The following is a 22,208-nucleotide window of genomic DNA, read 5'->3' on the forward strand; positions in this document are numbered from 1 at the left end:
ACTCTCTAAATCTCCCCTTGCGACTGTTAGCCAATCCATGAACAGTGTCCCCTTCTTTCTTTCCCCTCCTCATCCGCGCACTGTATACACTCATACACACACACAAAAACTCATACACGTGTGCACATACACACAAATTACACGCACAAACAAACAAACAAACAAACAACCTTCCTTGTGGACTAGAACTGTATCGTTTCACAAATGTAGAAAGTGTGTAACTATAATTAAATTATTTTCTAGGGATGTACATACATGGAATCGACATTGTTGTAAGTAGAGAAACAAAAGAACAAAAAAAGTTTTTAGGAGGAATTTTTGGAGCCTTTGTTTTTGATAGCTTTGTTATGATGCGGTGTAAATAGACATGCGCTTAATCATGGTAGGAGGGTGTGTGTCCCTCAGTCTGGATGCACATTTGTGGCTATGCTTGCCTCACCTGCAATATCCCACACACTTTTTATTCTCATGCTTTTTTGTAGGTCTCATTGTAATAACCAATTATGTATGCATTTCTATTGTGTATCTGTACATTTGTATATTATACTACTGATGGTTCAAACAGCACAATGTTGACAGTCTTGTAACCCTAAAATGAATGTGGACAGAAGTCTAAACTAGATAGGATATAGTGGCTGGAAAAGACATGTACAAAAAAAAAAGCATCAAATTAATCAACTTACAGTTTTATTGTGCCAGAACACAATTTTCATTTTGAGAATTTGTCCATTCACATCTTCATAGGTGTGATTTGAATCCTAGAATCCTGTATAAAGAACCCATGGTGGCTGTTTTTGAAGGAAAGTAGGTTTTTGCTTTTGATACAAAAGTTCATTTTTATATTTCTGATCATGGAATCCCTTTATCTAAATGGCCATAGTTACAGACATGTGTTCACCAAAGCAACATAATGTTCACTCCCACTCTCAAACTGCTGTTTCTTTAGAGGACTGCTGTAATGGATTGCTAATAATAACTAATAACAGGGCTAAAAAGTACATCAAATGTATTTCTTTTGCTTCAAAACTGTCAATACAGACAGTGCCGGGATAGTTCTGTCAACCAAAACAAATGGGTGTCTTACCTGGTTATTATAAATTTGTACCTGAATGACTCAAACAGTAATGAAGGAAAAGTGGCTGCTTTGCTGAACACGCGTTGAATTTTTCCAGTTACAGGGGAGTGGTAGCTTGTGTTTTTGTGCCCCACAGATACGGTATATGGTGACATTTTGAATATGGCTATGTGCCTTAATGTATGTTTGATAGTGTTCCAGGCAGAGGTTGTAAGAGGTCAGTTTTACATTATCAGCTGCGAATTGGCAAATGTAAACATGACCTCTTTATAGAGTACATGTTTCAGGGCAACACTATGCCATGTAGTTTTATTCCCTACCAAGCCTTCTGCCATTGATTGTTTACCTGAAGTGTTGAAACAGTGACTGAGGAATTCTTAGGTTAAAATGACTTTCTCCACCCCCCCCTTCTTTCGCTGTGATTAAAGAAAAAAAAAAAAGGATATTTCTAATAGACACCTTCACACCGATTTTACGTTTTCATGGCTTAGCAGCTCCAACAAAAGAAGGAAGGGGAAGAGAAGCTCATATACCATTAAGATGAAGTCACTGACTCGTCGACTTATTGAAGTGTGCGGTTTACATGCCTGTGTTAAATGTGTTGTCGTTGAGAGGCACAGTGGAGCAGCTGGCTTCGGCAGTCCCAGAGAGGCTCACGAGAGGAAGCAGAGCACACAGTGTCAGCTGCTGGCAGATCCCAGCTAACAAAAGGATGTTAGGGTAGAACTCATATGCAGAATATACATAACACTTTTCAAAACATCCATACCCATCAAACTCTGTGTTTGTGGCTGGAAATGTGACAGACTCTCTGCTGAGTGACATTTATGAGCCGGAGGAATAAATGACAAAAGCACATATGAATAAAGTTGTTCTAAGAAAATCTAAATAGCCAAAATTAGTGGATTAATTTAGCTTTACAGCATATTTAATTTTAAAGAGTGGCCTCTCATGCGAGAATTTATTGCATTTAGGATGGTAGTAAGTTATTATTACATTGAACTCTTAAGTGGTTACATACTATAATATGCTGTCTAAAATAAAGTGTGACTGTTATACTTGATACTTTTAACAAAATATGTGATCAGAATCACTTATTTGCCTCCCACACCAGAATTGTACATATATTTTCTCCATGTTTAAATTCATATAGTAGGTAAAGGCAGAACTGTTGAGCATTTATTGACCGGTCTACACCTTTGCACAGCCAGTCCTTGTGATTATCACACTGAATGATAGATTGAAAGAATTTTAGAGGATGCGCCAAGACGAGCCGACCTACATTGGGGCGTGTGTGTTAGGTGCAGAGAGCAGGAGGAGAGAGCGATGTGGCAGAGCAGAGGGGAGCTGCCGCTGGATTATGTAAAGCACTCCCACAGCCCAGAAGTCACAGCGCTTCTATGGAAGCTCAAAGCATCTCAGAGATTCACAGTCTTTGTTAGCAGAAGGCTTAGCCATTCACTCAGTGGTCCTGCTCCCACAAGATACACCCCGCATGGCAGGTTGCTATGGACAACCACCGCCACATCCGCTGCTGGAATGTGTATTTGTCTGCATGGAGAGGAGGGTGGGAGGAGGGGTGAGGAGAAGGCGAAAGAAGAGGAATAGAAAGAGGAAAAACGGGTTGCTGGTTCTGATTCAAATTGGCAGGGACTGATGAGACTTGGCTCAGCAAGACCCAGCACTCTACTCCCAGCTTTTAATGGCCGCACAAATAGAGCACTTAACCCTGATTCTCTTCTCACTTAGTCCAGGGACTAGTCTCGGACAACAGTCTCACACTCTTCCACTGACCCTCTCCTTCTCAATCCATCTCGCCCCTTCAACCCCCCCCCCCCCCCCCCACCACCACCACCACCTTTGTCCGCCTCAACTCCACTCCATGTGTGAAACTTTCTGCCGAGTCGGTCTCAGCCAGGACCACCTAAGCCACACCAACAGATTGGTAGCCCACACTTAAACTGAAGCACTCAGAACTGGGTGCCCACTGCAGCACATGCCAACCAGGCAGCCTTGAGGAGGTTGGATAATGGATAAGCGGAAGGCAGATAAAGGAGCTGGAGGGTGTTTGGGAAAATAAAAATGGGATTCAGATGTAAAGAATTGCATCACTTTGAAATACATCACCTTTCTTACTACGCTACACTCAGTTTGTCATCTCATGCACCCACTAACTCTCTCTGGAAGCTTCCTTAATTGGCTTTACTCATGAATATCCCTTTCAAACAGCAAGCCATCGACTACGGACATTGTTCCTCTATTCAGCCTCTGCCAACTGCCATGTGCTCTACAAAGGTCTCTGTGCTGTAGCCCCCGCTATATAACAGAATGTGTCCTTGGCCTCTTGGCTTTGAAACAAGACAAGATTTCTGCGGCGAAATGAAGCTGAGGTCAAGCTGAACTCTGGAGCTGGTCAGTCCCAAAGCAATAGTTCCGTGTTTATGATACGTGCAATAACGAGGCTGTGATGACATCATAATAAATAACAAACAAGCAAACAGCTGGTGTTGTCTGCTCGTCCTTCTGTGTCTGGTCTGTCTTGTTATCGAATGCAGTTCTGCGTGCCTGTCGGCAGAGTCTAAAATTCTCCTAACCAAATGTCGAATGCAAGTGTAGATAGATTTGTCTCTTCAGCGACATTAACAGCCCCACTCCGCCACTTCCACTTCCACACACACGGGCTCTATTCATAGTGTGGGTTGGCAAATGTTGAAAGATGTCTCTAACACTCCTGCCTAATCTGTTCCTTAAGTGATGGAACTCCAATTAAACCATCTAGTGGAGAGCTCCCTGCCTTAGGACAATGCACTCCAGTGTGTAGGCTCAGTCTCTTAAAGTAAGAAAGCCTGAGAGAAACAAAAGGAAAGAATAAAAGAAAAAAATAAATGCAATGAAAGAAAGAAAACTAACGATAGGACAGTGTGTGTCAATAGCTTTTTGTCCTATCCCATGTCCTTTCTGTCCTTGAGCGGATTTTTGTAGAAAAGTGAGAGACATGACAAGTTGTTGCTAAAATGCCTTAAATATTTGCAGATAATTTCCAGCTTTTTTTTTTCCTGGCGACAGCATAATGTCTGTAGTTATTACTTTTGCAGAGCTGCATGTTGACTCTTTTCTCGTAGCCTGGCTATGATCGCCCTCTGGTGGTAAGCTGAGGTCATTAGCTGAAAAAACTTAAAACCCTTCTGTTTAGTACAGGCAGGATTTTCCATCCTCCATTAAACACCTGGGCTGCATGCATGTTTAACAGACTAGTTGCAGGCTAGTTTGCACATTCTTGCGTTCCTGAATTCTTGCTTACAAGGAAGAAAAAAAAGCTGATAAAAATCAAAGATGTGATTAAACAATACGAGAAGTTGCTTTTCAACATCTCTCTGTTGTCCACTGTCCTCTACAGGAGAGCTCAGGTGAAAAGTGAAATCTAGGATCCATGCAGGCTCAAAGCTTCTTAAAAAATAAATTAAAAAAATAAAATTAAGCCACAGACATGTATCTTCACAATTTTCACACTTGCTGCTCAGACATGGTGTGACAACCTGAAATCTAGTTACTGTGCCCCACCTCATTAATATTGTTATGCTGTCTAAGATTATTTCAACCTTAAAGGGACACACTGGACAGTTTTTTCACTTAAGCTCCGTAAAGTGATATAACATTCACATTTTATCAGTAAAACCAAACTATGATATGAGGTAGCAAAATCACTGTAACCATAGCCAGAACAAAAAACTGCTGATTACACCATGAACCCATTTCTCATGAGGACATTTAGTTTCAAATAAAAGAAACCATTTAAGTGTAGCCAATTCTGACCCAACTGGTGGCATAACTTGTGTTAGGATCATTTTGAAAGTAATACATCATGTTAAAATAATACTAACCTGCTGTGCCCCCAGCTTGTAGGATATCACATCAGGGAGTAGCTCATTTCAGGCCACTGACATATCACAGATGTTATATAAAAGCAGGCCAAAACTCTACAGTTCGATAAAATTGTTTTGTAAGCAAAGAGACATAGGCGGTTAAAACACTGAATAAATTTAGGCCACACAAGACACAAATCTGTGCACAGATGAATGTTCACAAGGAAATAAATCTGGCCGAGTGCATAGTTCATTCCACCCCCATAACTAAAAACCTGAACTGCAAGTTGATCAGGAAAATCTTTGTATCAAGTGTTTGATCAAAAAAATGATAAATGATCAGCTTAAACTTACAAGCTTCATTCAGCCCTCACAAGAGATGAGACAAACTGAACTTTTCAGATAAATAATTCCAGTTCACAAGACATAGATCAGCTGCTGCACCACAGAGGTAGAGCACTCCCGTTTCATTTTACATGTCTGACATGTTCATATACAATAATATGTTTTGCCATGTTGGTAATGGATTATTCTGTCAATCTGCTATTTGGATCAAAAACCATTGTGCTGCTTAATCTCAAAACTAATCACACATAATTGTGAGAAACTGTTATTGTTAATCTCAAAGAAAAATCTGTTTCTTGTTGTTCTTTGTGTTGTTGTTATTTCACTTTGTAATTTGACTGCTTTAAAGCAATTTTTACCCAGATAGGCTATATATGTCTCCAAGTCCTCGGGTAGATTTCTCAGGAGAAACAGCTGAAAAGGGGAATTAATCAAACTTTGTCAACTTATACACAAATACACCATCGTTTATTTGACAGACACTGAGCGTCAACACCACAACCTCATACCAGATAATATGACATCTTCATTATCAATTGATCAGTCAATCTTAATGCAGTGACTTCAACAAAGCAAAAGAACAAACAGGTGAGAAGATGTAGGCTTTTATTGGCCAAAATCAATCAAATCAAATCAGTCTGTGTAAACGGCTATGGGAGAAGCACGCACACACTAACCATGGTGATCCTGACGGCAAAATACACCATGGCTGTCTGAAGAAATATTAAACACTACACAGACTGTAATAAATAAACAGAACATCTCAAATAGGTCCTCACCTTACCCTGAGCTCTCCTAACAGGCTTTCTGACATCAGTTTGAATCAGAATATTACCAGGAAGTGTCTATCACACACACCTTCCTCACAGTACTATGCTCCAAGTTGGACGGCTCTGTCATGCCAAGCTTTAAGGCCAGCATGTTAGTTTGACTTCTCTGAACCTGGCTCTAGGTGCCTGATGTGTCCGTATATGTGTATGCGTACACACAGCTGTTATTCCAGGTACCAGAGCTCATAAAGGGGATGGTTGATTAAAGGGGTCCGTCAGTGGAAAGTCTCTTGAGAGTCTGGTCTCGACCCCCTCACTCCCACTCACTTCACCACTATCCTAGCTCCACACCAATGCTTTCGAGTGAGATGAGTTTAGCTGCACATTTTCATACTTCTCACCATTTCCCTAAAATCAGAAACAAACACATTCATTTTTGCAGTAGTTTGAAAGACTTTCACCACAGCCAGCTTTTCTTACTGTAAAAGTAAAACGATACTGTAACTCTCACCTTGGATGCTATGGCTTTGAGTTTGCCAAGCAGAGAAGGCTTTGTGTAGACAACTTCATCCTCCATGTCTCCCTCGTTCTCTCCCTCCATCACAGCACAGCTGTCAGCTCCTGGCATCTCACACTCCTTATTGGCAGACATCACCAGCCGGGAGTACTTATACTCCAACCTAGGAAAGAGACAAGCGACAGAATCAGCACTGTTGGAAAATACAAGAAGAGGATCATTGTTGCCCACATGAATACTGACAAAAACTGTGATGGGGAAAGAATGGCAGGAGGGATGGAATCAAACAACAGGAGTCTGGTGGAACGGAAGAGAGAAAGTAGGAAAGGAGGGCATAGGGAAGGAAAAGAAATGAGTAAGAGAGGGATGAAGGCAAAAAAGAAGATGGGGCAACGGAAAAAAAGAAGGTGAGGAGGTGAGGAGTAAGACAGCGAGTAGGGGGAGGTGAAAGTGTGGCAGGAAGAAAAGAAGGAAAAAGGAAAGAAGGAAAGGAAAGGGAATAGGTAAAGGAGAGAATTAAGTAGGGGGTAAAAGAGGAAAGAAGGGGAGAGAGCAACAAAAAAATGGTACCGTTTGTTCTTCTTCCAGAAGTAGCAGGTGAGGGAGACGAGCAGCACTGCGGTGAAGGCTCCCAGCCCTGCACCGAGCCGTATCCACAACTCCATACCCTCACATGGTACCGTTTTCTTTTCGGGCAAGGTCACACCTCCCATGCAAAGCTTCGGTTCAGTCCACACATAAAGCAGGTCCTGTGGGTGAACAATAATGTAACAGAGCCAGAACATTATTCTGAAAATTTTATAGACAAAGTTTGCACACATACAGTGCTGTCTTTAGGTATTTGGGCAGTGAAGTGTTTTTCATCATTTTGGCTCTACTCCAGGACATTTCGAGTGAAACTGACTTTCAGCTTTAAGGATGTTTGCATGCACATTAGGTGAACAATGTGGGAATCATAACCCTTCTTACACTTGGGAGATGTTTAATAGGCCAGCCGGATGTGGGCGAAAACACACACATCCAATGTACTTTTGGTACACTGGATCAGATGTACCTTAAGTACATCTGCTGTACGCACGCTTATGGACTAAACTCCATGCCCACACACACCTGGTGTCCTCCCTTGCAGGCTCCCTCTATCCGATGGTAGTCTCTCTGTGTGCATGTAGGACAAGCCCCTGAGCTCTCCCATAAGAAGTAAAAGGTGCAGCCGTCACATGTTCCTGCAGGGCACTGACTGTAAAAGCCAAACACAGACTTCTGTCACTTCTACACCAGATCACAGAGTTACTCAAGACAGGAAACTGGAGAAACAGTGATAGAGATGTAGAACCTTGGAACTGAGAGCTCTCCTGTCGTGCTCTTCTCTGGGTTACACCGAAGCGTCACCACTGCACTCCGACCTGACACGCAAGATGACGTGGCCTCCAAGGATCTTATCCACAAATACAAAAAGCAAGAGAAAGAACCTTAGAGCACCGATATGTTTTTTTGATGTAGACCCAAAAATCGTCAGAAATGACAGAGGTACCTGTAATAAAAGTTGACATCAGGGACTTTCTTGGAGGTTTGGGGGTGCAGGTCTGGTCTAGCTGTTATTCCATCAAGTGTATTATCTACTGTTGCTCCTGTTGACAGCATACAAACAAAGGTCTGTTTATTGTGTACATGCACAATTTATGTTATGAATATTAACTTTTCTCTTGTGTCTTATCTCTTCTATACTGTGTATTTACCACTGAGAGACAGCAGTGCAAGATATATCAGATTCAGCTCTCTGCACCAACAATGAATGCACATTATATAAAGCCGGCACCTCATGACCGCACACTAACCGAGGAATGTGTCAGCCAGGTTAATGGACTGCGAGGAGAGTGCTGTGTGGAAGCCTCGTCCGCTAGCTGGGATTATTGTTGACTGGCAGATGAAGGTCTTGACAGCGTTGGCTCCATCGCCTTTCTCTCTCTGGGAGTCGGTGATGGATAGATCCGTCACATTGTCCGTGCATACTGCCAGCTGACCCTTAAATAAATAAAGAGAGCATATAGCAATGCATTTGTACACACAAAAAGCAGTCTTTACTGTGTCTGTGCATGCATGTTTTCATCTCTTCACACCTGTCCTCCACACAGGCTGATATTGAACTGGTGGAAGTACTTAGTTCCTTTGGAGGTAAAGCTCGGACCATTCATCAGTGATCCCACAGAACCAAGAGGGCTGAAGTCAAAAGTCAGAGTGACATTGCCCTCTGTGTGGGTGAAGTGACAGTCACTGTAACATAAACTGTGGTCCTGGAAAAGAAAAACACAAACACAGGTATGTAGTTGTGTGTCATATATATACAATAAAGTTTCACAAAAATGAATGATAAGAATAACTCGACTTCTTCTGTCCACAAGCAACAAACCTTGTCACTCTTGCTGCCTGGCCCGCAGGGTTTACAAGCATCAGGGCCCGGAGTGGCGTGAGAGACAAGGTACGTGTTACGTGGACACTCCGTGCACTGACTGGTACGTGCGTCTATGTAATGTCCAGGTGGGCAAGCCACACAGGTAGAGCTGGATGGCTGGGTGCTGAGGGCACAAGCCCGACACCCAGAGGACACCCCATCCACAGCGTTACTGACCGAGATGGAGTAGATTCGCGCCACGTCGTTGATGTACCGACGTATCTGAAGGTGAGAAACAAATTGAATGAACTAACAATGGCGACACAAGTGTGTGTGCAGATAAAAGGCGCTGAGGAATTTAAAGAGGTTTAAACTAAGACAAACCATCTTGTTTCAGAAGCTCTAAAACCAAGTCTGACACAAAAGTGGATCACAATATACAGTATTTGTACTTTGTACAAGATAAAGTTTTGCCCTCACTGGCCCACATTCCTGAAAAACAGATGGTTTATGAGAGCAAATTAATGATCCTAGCTTCAACTCTGCTACTGCCAGTGAAGTTGGAAGCATCTGGACTGGATGCTCTACCATAAAAAACATCTTTTCTCCACCGTTCACACATTACGCAGCATACTGTGTGAGAGCAGTGATAAATGTAGTTTGTATGATTTGTAGTTTGGTTTAAGCACCGCCTCAGAAATTATCTTAAAGACCAAACAGAAGGGAGTGTTCAGTGTACCAAGTGTGGAGTAGATTTACAAGAATAAGCGAGGATGATGAAACTGTCAGGACGTTTTTTTAAAGCTTTCTTGTTTTGGGACCTGAGGTGACAAACACAAGAGTTTGTCAGTCAGGCCAAGTTTCCAGGTCTTATAAAGGGCTCAGTGGCATGAAAATACTTAAACAGTCGTGTGCACATGTGTACTTGTACTTACATCTGAAGGTTGATTAGTTCTCTGGAAAGCCCATGTGTAGGAAACCGAGGCATTCTTCGTCATGACGTGTGTGTAGGTCTGTCTTTTTTTAGTTCTCTCCCATGACTCCACCACTGTGGTGCTCTTCCTGTTTACGTCCTAAAAGATTCATTCAACAAATTTCTCCTCCAAACATCTATATAACAATGTATGTACCAGCAAACATATGCCAGGATCTGTTCTCACCATCATGAAGTAGAGCTCACAATCAGCTGTGCACAAAGTTTCAAATTCAAATGTGATGCGACCAAATTCTGTCCCTGAACGGCTTGACACTGACGTAGGGAGCCTGACACATAGAGAAAAGAGGAGTCAGATCATCAGAATGACAAGGTTGATGCAGACTGAAAAACACAACATGACTCTACTTACTTGAAGCCAGGAACATGGATGTTGAGGATGAGGTAATCATTATCCGAGCTTCCCGCTCCACTCTGGATATGATCACCTCCCACCTCCCAGCCTGAAGGACAGAACACATCCACATTGCTCATGTGTTTCAAGAAACATACAATTAGATAACACTGACCAGTTTAACCACATTAAAGGATAAGTTCACACTGTGGGGAAATATGCCTATTTGCTTTTTTGCACAGAGTTGGATAAGTAGTTCGATACCACTCTTATAGTCTTATAGTAAATATGAGGCTACTACTAGCAGCCGGTTAGCTTAACTTAGTTAAGTACAAAGACTGGAAACTGAGAGAAACGGCTACAAATCCATACAAAAACCAATGTGTAAAAACTACATGTTGTGGTTTTTAAGGAGGGAAAACTTTTAAGGGGGGTGTTTGTGGTTATAATGAGTTAATTAATGAGCTTTAGAAATGCTGGTAGGACAGAGCTAGGCTAACGGTTTCTCCTCATTTCAGTCTCTGTGCTAAGCTACGCTAACTGGCTGCTGATGGTAGCCTGATATTTACCATACAGAAACAAGAGTAGTATCAATCTTCTCGTCTAACTCACAGCAAAGAAGCAGGTCAGGATATTTTTTAAAATGTTCCGAACGTAACTTGCCTAAAACAAACACCCACCATTCATACTGTCACATTTGGAGTTGCCCACATTGAAACAAGAGGTCTTCATGTTTGCTGGAAGAATATTCCACCATTTATACTCATAACCCAAGGTGGGCTCAGTGCCTGCTGGACACTGCTTACATGCTGGTGGAAAGACACAATGAAAAAATAATTAGGGAAACTGCACAGAAAACAGACAGAAAAAAAAAAAAAAAAAAGGCAGAGAAGAACACAAGATAAACAACAAAGTTTTCAGTACGTTCCATCCCGTCAGAGTAGGTCCCGGGTGGGCAGGGCGAACAGGTGGCTGTGTCATTGTTATAGAAACCAGGGTTACAAGGGGGGCAGGGCTCTCGTTCTCCACTTGGAGGCAAAGTCTCAGCTCCGGTCACACCCTCAAGACAGATCTTCGGCTCAACCCACTTATAGATCACCTGCGTCTGAAATGACACAGAGATGGAAGGTGACATAATTGAACAGAAACTGTGATTACAAAATAGGGTTCCTCTGGGTGTTGCATCTGAAAGTGGCCTCTTTTCTCTCACCTTGCCTTCATGGTCACATGCTGTGTGGATCTGGAAATAGTCCTTCTTGGAACATGGGGGTCTGTCCTTACACGCAGCTGATCCCTCAGCTTAGAAAAGTGGTGACATGGCAAAAAAAAAAAAGAACTATCATTTAAACGGAGCAACTGCAGAATACATTTCATTTACCTAGAATCCCACAAATACTGTTGTGCTTTAATAAATAATAACCTTTGTCAAAGACATCGTAAAGCCTTCACATAAAAGACATCAAGCTAAATAATTAAAACACAAGAATCCAAATGAAATAGAGAACCATTCAGTTCTATTTGAAATAGTAAAGCACATAATTGCACATAATTGTGTAACACAAGATGTGAATGCAAATGAAGAATAAAAGAATAACAGAAAGAATAATTTGCTCTTTGAAAAGACTGTTCTGGTAGGAGACTCACTACTAAAAACACAACAGTGAAGCACAGGTCATGCAATATGCATAAAGAGGTGTACTGAATTAAATATGCAATATGTTCAGAATACTCTAATCTTCTCTCTGCCACTTGAAAGCACTGATATAGTCTTTTCATTAGACTTGCATTTAATTTCATTAGACCAGGTTGAAATATCACAAATGTACAAAAAATGTAAGTAAGTCACATTACTTTATTTAAAACAGAGATTATTCACAACCTTCTATTGTACCTTGATTTGGAACATCTCCACCTACCTACCATTGACTGTTTTACATGTGGAAATGTATTCAGCTAAATCCCTTCTGAGAAATATACAAAGATAGATCAGGGAGTATATTATTTTGTCCTCATAAACAGCATATTAGAAAACAAATCTGTGAAGTGTAAGTATCTGCTGCTACTCCCTTGTGACCACTCAATCACACTACACTGAACTAACGAGCAGATTTCTTCTTCTAAAGTTTGTGGCTGAAAATAGGCTGAGCTCTCTTTCTATCCTTTGGCTGTGTTGTGCAATTCTGTGCGCAGCGCTGATAACAATTAGGCTGCACTGAATATAGCAGTGCAGCTTCATTATGTTGTTCCAAAGAGTCTCAATATGTGCACATCTTTTTCTGTGTGTCAGAGTGTGTTCCTACCTGCGTACTGAGTGGTGGTGTTACAGGGCGTGCAGGAGCTTGCACCGTGGCCAGAGTAGGTGTCCCGAGGACAAGGTTCACATGTGGAGGAGCCTGGGACCTGACTGAACGTCCCCGGTTTACATGGAAAACACTCCGATGTATAGGCAACTCCTGGTATAAGGTAATTACAAATAATTAGAGCATTAATGTCACTGAGTACAGAGTTTGGGTTAAAAAAAAAGAGGGAAATATGTTACTGACCTTCTATTTGGATATTTTTCAGAAAAACAGGCTTCACCACTTTGGTCCCCATCAAGACCCCTCCTGTCCTCCAATAGAGGATGTTGGTGCCAGATTTCAGGTTCACCTAGACACATAATTTCATGTACCATCAGTCAAACTATGAAACAAACACTTTAAGAGATCAGCTTAAATACTGGATCTGAAAAGTTGAGACTTCACTGCATTTTCACCCCAATCAGAATAAGGTATAAAACTTCACCCTTTAACTGTACAAATTACAAGTAGTTTGAGTTCATATGGTTTATTCCAGTAGTCCAAGTTATAAATCTGATTAGCCTAGATTCATTTCATATTGCAGAAACAGCAAAACAGCAAAAAATGGATTATTATTGCCCACAATACTTATTTCTTTACCCTTGACCATAAGCTAAAGAAAGGAAGAAAAAAAACATTTTGTGCTCTCTGGAGGATCGATAGACTGTATTAACACTCCTCCCAGCTAATTGTACTTTGTCCACATAATACAGAGCTGAACTAATTTCATTGTGTGTCTGGAAAAGTACTGGAAACAATAAGTGATGCCTGCCACTTTCTGTGGCAGCCTTCCTGCTTGTATCCACCCATTTCCTGCAGCTTAGCCTGAGTTCAACACATTTATTTGGGAAAAGTGAGGCCAGCTAACAAAGATCCATCTTCCATAGTCACTGTTCATCTGGCAGCGTGAAGCACTTACTGTATGGGTTGCCCATTCACCGTGATTGGTGAGCTTGAGCCACTTCGTATCAGTAGACTGATCCATCTCCTGACACTGGTCATTCTGGATCTAAGCACACACAAATGATGAGTGTTCAGCAGCTGATACTGTCATCTTTTTTAAGGTAGTGTTTTATGACTTAAATATTTATTAAGTACACTTGTGAACACATTTACAACACTTATTTCAAAATGAGCTGAAAGTTATAACAGACCTTACAGTCCTTAGCTCTATCTCAACCAGTCTGTCCAATCTAACAATGGACTGTTTTATTGTTTGCTACAGATTCATGTTGTGTTGATATTTTCCTCCAAAAAACATCTCACTGGCAGTGTATGCATAAACATGCTGTGTAAACTCACACAGAATCCACTTAAGCAGACAAACAAATAAAAAGAAACAATTTTCCCCAGAAGTAAAAAGATAAAAGATGATGAATGTGTGAAACTCACAAAGAACTCAAATAGCAGGTTATTGTCTGGATATTGATACTCAAAGCTGACAGAGCCCTGTTTCTTCAGATGGACAGCATAGATGAGTGACACTGTGCATTCGTCCCTGTTGGATTCCAGATAGTTTCCTTGAGGCACCCAGGAAGAACTGCAAGGAAGATAAAATAAAATTAATTTTTACAACTTACTTCTGTTCTAGCTTTCAGTTTTTCTCGCATCTTAGTCACACACCTATTGCAGGTGAGCCTGTCATCTCCTCGGGGGCCGTTTTCCAGGGAGGTTGCCAGGCTACTGAATCCAGTAGGCATGGAATCCCATTGGTCGAAGCGGATACCGCTGCCGAGGGAGTAGCTTCCTGCTGCACACTGGGTACACTCCTGAGCCGACATCTCCAGGAACTCCCCGGCCTCACAGGAGAAGGCTGGGGGACAAATTGGAAGAGACACAGACGGGTGGGGAAAAGGAGACATTTCACATTCTGCTTCAAAAATCATGCTGACAATATAAAATGAAACGGACTAAAGATGACAGAGAAATGTTCATGCAAATCCCAGCTGCTGCTGCTTTCAGCTGCTTTCTGTACAATGTAGACGCAGTGATCTAGGAACTTAATCCTTACATCCTGTTACACATAGTCTGTGTCTCTGCATTTTTTCCACTGAGCCATTATGTCTTCTGCATCTGTCAGTGTTTTGACCCTGTCAGCTTTTCCTCATACCTGACCTGGCCAAGTGCCATTATAATGCCTCGCCATGCTTCAATGCAAAAAAACTGAATGTGGGTATACAATTTCTGTAGTACAGTACATGCGACTGTGAACAGGAAGTGCTTGTAGGTGTGACTTGATTGATTGATTGATTTAAGAACAGTTTACTGTGGTTGATTAACCAGGCCTCTTGCATTTTATAATCATGAAATGGAAAGAATAATGATATCCTACATGGGATTTTTGTCAAGTTGTTATGAGGAAACAAGTGTCAAGTGTTCACCTAAAGTAAATTCTGTAGTCGTCGAAACAGGAAGAAGGAAACAGAAAAAAATGCCAAAATAGCAAAGGTGATAAGAGTTGTTGTTGTTGTTCTATTGCAGGACTGGAAACATTTCACCTTTACAAAAGGTATGCACCATGAAGGTACAAACGGCCACAAGCAACATGGAAGGAACTCTCCATTTTGTTGTTGAGGTCTAACAATGAAGGCAAATTAACATTCCTCAATACAATCTAATGTGCAATCAAATGTCCATGTCAACAAACACTAGCTTTCCATTAACATTCAGAGAGAAAACGCCCATGCACCTTATTCTGTGAGTGACCTTTCTGGTAGCACAATTATCTTACACACATATTTTGGCAGTGATAATCTCAATTGAGCCATAAGTGAAGCAGTGTTGCAACAGCTTGAGGCAAACCTGTTCTAGGGAGGTCTAACAAAAGACAAACGTGTATGACCACCTTGTAGTTGTAATTAAAATCTGCTTTTCTGTCTTCACTGATAAGCCACTTTTCACTAGTAGTCAGATGTCAGTGAGTACCCCCTGCCAACAAAAGGAAGAATTTAACACTCCCTATGACTCACCTTTTACTTAGCAGATCTGTTTCCATGGCAAAACATTAACACTGAAAGACTCTGCAAACTTACTGTCTTTGTATTTAAATGGTTTATAACTAAGAAACGACTTTTCAACAGATTTCCTACTGGTGACAGATGTTGGTGTTTCCTCGAGAAACACCAACATCTGTCATCAGTTTCTGCAACTCATATTAGACACATACAATAATTTTGAGCGGCAACATGGCTTTGTTGATGATGTGGGTTGTGCAGGAAACCAACAGAAAGCAATTATCTGCTCCAAGGCTATTGACCTGTGGCTTTGTTCTGCGGCTGGTTTGACGATATCCAAACAGTGTCAGTCAGGTTGTAGTGGTAGAAGTTCCAGGTTACTGATAAGTAGGTGAGATACACACAGCAACTTTCAGTCTCTTACAAGCACACACCAAAACATACTTACTGCACTCTGTGCCACGTACTGGCTCTGGTAATCCAGTGCAGGCCCCAGGTCTCTGTGGGATGGCCACTCTCCACCGAGATCCTGTACTGTCACACTCTGTGTACTCATAGTAGTAGTCTGTCTGCCAATTACACACACACACAAAACATCTGCATAAGAAATCAGCCACTACAACCCAAACATTAAGCAAATGTAGGCCAGAGGCAGGTCAGAAAACATCACACCACAAAAGGCCTCCACCCACTCATTCTGGATAAGAATGTTTTGCAAATCAAAGCAGACTAAGTGGATGGAGCTACTGTGTTAGCAAAAAACACTGTAATTAACTTGCATATGCAGCTGCTCGGGCTCACAAAAGATGAGTGCCGGTTACTGTGTTATCTCTTAAGCCACAACCACTCTTCTGCCCTGGATATACAACATGCCATCTCCATGGAGATGGCGACAGGGGTGAGGGTAGCAGAGGGCTGCTGGGGAACCAGGCGTTTTACCAGCAGCTCTTTACATTTCAGGAGGAACACTTAAGACACTTGATTGCTCCATGTAGTAGTTTTAATCTGTGGTCTGGAGTGAAAACCATTAGCTTAATGTTCTCGCTTCCACAGAGCTTCTCTACATCTTCCTATCTACAGAGCAGGGTGGCCTAATTTCTGACAGTTTACATAATGTTGCTCCTTGAGCCAAAGCAGATTTTGACACCACAGCGCATGCAGGCTGTTGTGTGTGGAATGGTTTTCCCTGGTGTCTGCGGGTCTAGTGATAGAGCCCAGTCACACTGTTGATAAAGGACAAGGGAAATGAGGCTGAATCGCATGTAGTTGTAGACCAAACGCAATGCTCAAACTCAAGACACACGAAATCTTCAAAGAACGGGATTGTATATTCTGAACTCTGTTGCACTAAACCCTTATTAGCTTTTGTGATACCTACAAGAACTGATATGACTTTCAATGTCCATCTCACACCATAATTCAGCATCTACTTCTCATTGTAATTTAAACCAATGCATCAGTTCAGATGTCATATGCAGACATCCCACCCAGAAAGGGGTCTTGCTGCACAAAAGCTAAAGCCAGCAGCACAGTAATTTATCACCATATAGGCCTTAACTGGGAGCTGCAGTAATCTCTCTGCCAGGGTGAAAACAGAGATTGAGCCAGTAACTTAGAGGAATGTTGCTCCCCTATCTTGGGACTGTCTTTGTGTGACGATGCTGCCAGCCTGGGCTGAGGAGGTGTTGAGCTGAGCCAGACCGGGGGGAGGAAAGGCCAGTTCATGCAGGAAACTGATAACAGCCAGAACAGCACTGAGTGGTGAAGTTCAACATAAACCAGAGCACATTAGAGATTCATGTTCCTCCATGTTGTTCAAACTTGTTCTCGTCAAAAACAGAGCAAGTGTTAAGGTGCATTTAGTCTATTCACCTGCTCTAAATTTAAACATCACACCATAAATCGACCCGGAAATGTGTCATCAATTTTTAATCGTATCCGATATGGACACTGGATTACTAACTCTCTGTCAGCGTGTGCAGCCACAGCCACCCAAGCAGTGCGTTTTTCTAAATTGTTATCCCCTGTGCCGATCTCTTCCAATAAAAACGGAGGTAGTGACAAAGGATGAAGCCTTATTGATCGACTGGGGCATCTCTCACCTCACTACACTGCCGCTGTCCTTTGGCCCCGTCAATCAGCCGGAGCGCGCAGAGGATGAGAGCGCAACTGGCGACGGACCAAGCCGAGGACCGCATTGTGGATCATCGAGGGGAAGGAAAAAAACAAACAACAACAACAACCTGGATCAAGGAGAGATAATTGTATCATAAACCTGGGACAGATTAAAGCTAGGTCGACACCTGCTTCTGTTGCCCCTTGTCGGCAGATTGTAACCCTCACCACCTGCGATTATCCTTTGACTGAGCGCTCCCAGGCTGCCTCATCAAAATTAAGCTAGATGAAATGTAGAAGCACTTCCGGTTATGATTTTCCAAAATAAAACACGCAACGCATTTGTGAGCGTAGGATCGGGCAGCAGTTTGTTCATGCCTATTTCTTTCCAGATATTGTGATACGCTTTTTATGTGTACACCAATTTTCATTTTGTGCAGTAAATCCTCTATTTTCCTAAAGATGAGCAATTTTGTCACTTTAATTTGAAAGCTAAGCAGAAATGCACCTGGTGTTTTTCTGGATGTACCCGCTCACTTGACGCAGCTGTGTTTGTGCCTTCACCCACCGGCTCTGACGCTTCAATGACGTCGCTCAAGAAAAAAAAATGTTTTGTCATCTGGTGTCAATCGTGACAAAATAATTGCAACATGATCCGTAATATAAATTATAAGCTATATACATTTAGGTTGTAAAATGAAGAGCCGCAGGCACGCGAACGGTCTCTGTCGACGTCACTGTTGCAGATTTCTTTAGGCTAATGTCATTGTGGGAATGGTCATTTTGAAAAGATGCAGCTGCATTTTGTCCTTTCCCTTAGAACAGCCTCGGGTAGATGCAGGATGTTGTTCTTATGTCTCAGCCATTGTAGTCCATATCAGTGACCGCCAGAGGGAAGCCAAGCTCTGCAACAGTTCATCATTACCGGACTGCTTTCTCTGTTATTTATCTGTCTATAATGACAACATCCGATTTGGATTTTGGACTTTAGTGCCTAAATGGAATAATTTTAATGGACATAAATGCCCTGCTGGTAACCATGACGGTCAAGCAGAGTGAGTGTAGTTTGTTCAGCTGCAAAGTCCACAATCAGGCTTGTCATGGAGGAGTGCAAAGAATGTAGGCGTGCATGGTGGGATATGAATAGCTGGTGCCAGTGAGGACCATAAACCTGTTTGGGGTTGCCAGAATTATTTAATGCATTAAGAATCCTACAGAAGTAGAGTGAAAATAAAGGGACACAAGAACAGTTATTATTATTATTATTATTATTTTTTAGGTGTGTATCAGGATTAATGTTACAGACAGTGTACACGTTACACAACATTACGTCTATGCCTCTAAACAGTGAGCGCAAACTTTATCTCCGTTTACATCTGGAGTCACAAGAGTTCAGATGTGTGTCATAATCACACCCTGGTTCAATTTGACAGGGTGTGATACACTCACAACACAAAGCTGCTTAAATGGGAAGTGTGTGGGAGAGATGGACTGAGAGACAGGAAAAACACAAATTGTGATTTTTTTCTTTTTTACATGAAAGCTTGTTGAAGTACATCTCTAGAGGACAGACTGTGTATAAGGTCTATATTATTATCCAAGCAATGTCTTTGTTAAATAAATGTTTACAAGAATATGTTTTATATATGTTCTGTATTATGCATACAGACATTAATCTTTCTTTGCTCCACATGAGTAAAGTCATTTAGTGTGATTGTTGTTGTGTTTGGTGAGTGACTAACGGCACACCCTACTACAAGACAGAGTCCTGCAACTATCAGACCTTAACAGAGCCAACAGGAACAGATCACTGTTCAGGAGAAGATGCTTGGTGTACAATGTGGTCACATCCCCACTGTAAAACAGAAGATCAAAACATGCTTGGTTACTTGGACAGTAGAGTGGGCAATATGAGCAAAGTCTATATTGCAACAATGAATTAATAAATAGTGTAGTTATTACTAGTTATTATTAAACAGAAGTTAACTGGTATAGTATTATACCAGGCGGGGGAGTAAGCCGCCCCTTTAAGAGTGTCGGGGGATTGTTTACATTGCTGCACTGTTTGTCCCCTGCGGGCTTCTGTAGTTCAAACTTTCAGTGTTGGTCAAGTTGTTGTCTCCACTTACGGTCGTTTTTCTTCCTGCTGTACCTGGAAAGGACATACTCTGTGAGTAATATTGTTGTTATGTAAATTACCTGTATGACTTACCGTTATGATGTCCCGCTTTGATTTATTGTTGTTTATTAAGTTAATAGCGCGACCGATGCGCTAATGCGCTAGCCCGTCAATGGGCTTTTCTGTGTTATGTTGCCATAAAGCTAACCGCTATTTTACCACGCATGTTGCGTGACGAAAATAATAATTTCAGTTTATGTTTATGAGTTTGAATTTATGATTACACAAGAAACAGGCAAAACGAAGTCTGACATATTTTTCTTCATTATGTTTTGTATTCCAGTTTTAGAAAAATCTTCTCAAAGCATCAAAAACTTACCTGAAGACTCTGCGATGTTTCAATGAGAAGCTGTTAAGCTATCTGCCACGTTTGAGTTCAGCACATTCTTACAAGGGCAGAATAATTTTTGTGCATTTCACCAAACAACAATCCACCATATACATAATAGAAAAGTTGACGTTACATAACTGAAGTTAATCCTAATTGCATGAATCTTGTATTGTTCAGTTTAGTTGAAACTGTTTTAAGTGCAGGTTTTGATTCAACTTTACAGTCATTCTGAAGGCTGTAGCTTGGGTTACTAGTGAATTGTATGACATGATACTGACAAGTGTTTATAACATTGTGTCTACCCTATGAAAGTAAATGAGAAAATGAATCATCTAAAATAGTATAATCAGCTGTGGTCCAAGAGAAGATCATCTTGCAGTCTGTCATCAGTCATCTTCCTGTTTTCCCATAGAGCCTAGGTGGATGATTTACAACATTCTGCATTAAACTGCATCGCATCCAGATTCCATGGGGCTGCCATGGCTGCAGAAGCTGCCCAAATTACTTTACTTTCTTTGAAAAGCCATGGACAGAATTCCAGGAATCTTGGAAGTAAAGTCTTCTGTTTTTGTTGATTGTCCTATTTCTGGACATCAGTAATGTTTTGGCTTTAATCTCATCACCATCTCTGCTATCACAAAAATGCAGCCTAACTTGCTACCTGGTGTACTAGTTTGACCAAAAGTACATCTGTGATTTAGCTTTAAGTACAGCTGTATGAGGTGTTTAATTTCCCTCTAAGAATAGATCAAAAAGGCTTTCATGAGTGCAGCCCTAACGTATACTTTACGACCAAGTGATTCTGTGGGAGATTTGGATTTTACTCTCCTGGGTGACTTTAATGGGAGGCTATTTGACCCCTGATGAAGCTTAGATAGTAAAGTGGGTGTTAGAAATGGGCATTAGTTTTTTATAGGTTATTTAACCACACCTGCATCCACATACACTATCTGCTGAATTTTGCATTTAGGACATTTTGGATATATACATTCAACTGAGTTTTCAAACATTTTATTGTGTAAAGATTGAGCCTCCTTTGACACAGTATCTGATTAAATAACCAGTGAACCAGTGCAAACCTGTACACACAACCTGACAGTCGGTAAGCTGCTCTGCATTTTTATCACAATTCTACTTCTGATATTGTCTTATGAAAAATACATACTCACCAGTAGACCAGCCTGGATAAAATATAGACGCTAGTCTGCTTTATGTGATTGTATGAATATTTAAGTAGGCATCCACCCAAGGGGCAGCTGGGTTCCTCCTATCTCACCCATTCTGTGAGGAGGGACACCAGGTCTCTCTCTTTCTCTCTCTCTCTCTCTCTCTCTCTCTCTCTCTCTCTCTCTCTCTCTCTTTCGCTCTCTCTCGCTCGCTCTCTCCTCCTTTCTCTTTCTCATCTGAGGCCTATCACTTACGGTGTTTGCCTGTAACTTGAACTCTCATATTCAACCATCTGTAACATTTCAGTAACCTTTACACTCTAGGCCACTGCTCTGTGATCAGATGAGTTCATTAATTAATAGTGGTGAAGTGTGGGGCAAGTGTGTTAGTAACTGACCCTGGATCAGATGGTAACCAGAGTCCTGCTGGAACAGTGAGGCCCAACCCCAGCTTCCAAACTCACAACAGACCAGGGACTACCTGGTCGAGTAATGAGACACCCAGCACTGACACAGTGCAACTCACGTACACACAAAAACCCTGAGACGCTCATACACCTGCAGGTAGACCAGGGAGGCAGACCAGAGACCATGAAGGTGTGCCACCAGAGAAAGAGTGGCTGAAGCCACTTAGAAGCAGCCGGGCTAGGAATCTATTTTCGGAGGAAGAGAGAATGATGCGATGACAGATCAACCTACTGACCAAGAGATGCCCGACACAGTGCAGACTTTTAAGGTTAAGTCTGAGATACACTGATGACCTAACTTGTACAGCTACTACTGGACAAACAGAAAATGAATGCTGCAAGAGGATGTACTTGAAGGAAGGATAACTAT

General features: G+C 41.7%; 1 protein-coding gene across 1 annotated transcript; it reads right to left on the bottom strand.

Moving 5' to 3' along the window:
* Nucleotides 1-5,734: 5,734 nt before the first annotated feature.
* elapor2a (endosome-lysosome associated apoptosis and autophagy regulator family member 2a) lies at nt 5,735-17,926 on the bottom strand. Its single transcript, XM_041037576.1, has 22 exons — nt 17,683-17,926; nt 16,029-16,149; nt 14,250-14,439; nt 14,019-14,166; nt 13,546-13,635; nt 12,831-12,936; nt 12,588-12,740; nt 11,498-11,586; nt 11,212-11,392; nt 10,968-11,096; nt 10,306-10,396; nt 10,120-10,222; nt 9,895-10,032; nt 8,978-9,241; nt 8,688-8,861; nt 8,406-8,592; nt 8,102-8,198; nt 7,904-8,005; nt 7,681-7,807; nt 7,141-7,319; nt 6,565-6,733; nt 5,735-6,461 (listed from the first exon to the last, which is right to left on the bottom strand). Exons 1-22 carry the CDS (start codon nt 17,776-17,778, stop codon nt 6,393-6,395), a joined length of 3,003 nt encoding a protein of 1,000 aa, XP_040893510.1. The 5' UTR covers nt 17,779-17,926; the 3' UTR covers nt 5,735-6,392.
* Nucleotides 17,927-22,208: the final 4,282 nt, after the last annotated feature.

Source organism: Toxotes jaculatrix, chromosome 5 (assembly GCF_017976425.1).
Source record: "Toxotes jaculatrix isolate fToxJac2 chromosome 5, fToxJac2.pri, whole genome shotgun sequence".
In the NCBI taxonomy this organism is placed as follows: Eukaryota; Metazoa; Chordata; class Actinopteri; family Toxotidae; genus Toxotes; species Toxotes jaculatrix.

Coding starts and splice junctions, on each gene's coding strand:
- elapor2a (XM_041037576.1), bottom strand. CDS start 17,778: ATGCGGTCCTCGGCTTGGTCCGTCGCCAGTTGCGCTCTCATCCTCTGC. Junction 12,741..12,830: donor GAAAAATATCCAAATAGAAG/GTCAGTAACATA, acceptor ACCTTATACCAG/GAGTTGCCTATACATCGGAG. Junction 11,587..12,587: donor CACCACCACTCAGTACGCAG/GTAGGAACACAC, acceptor CACTTTTCTAAG/CTGAGGGATCAGCTGCGTGT.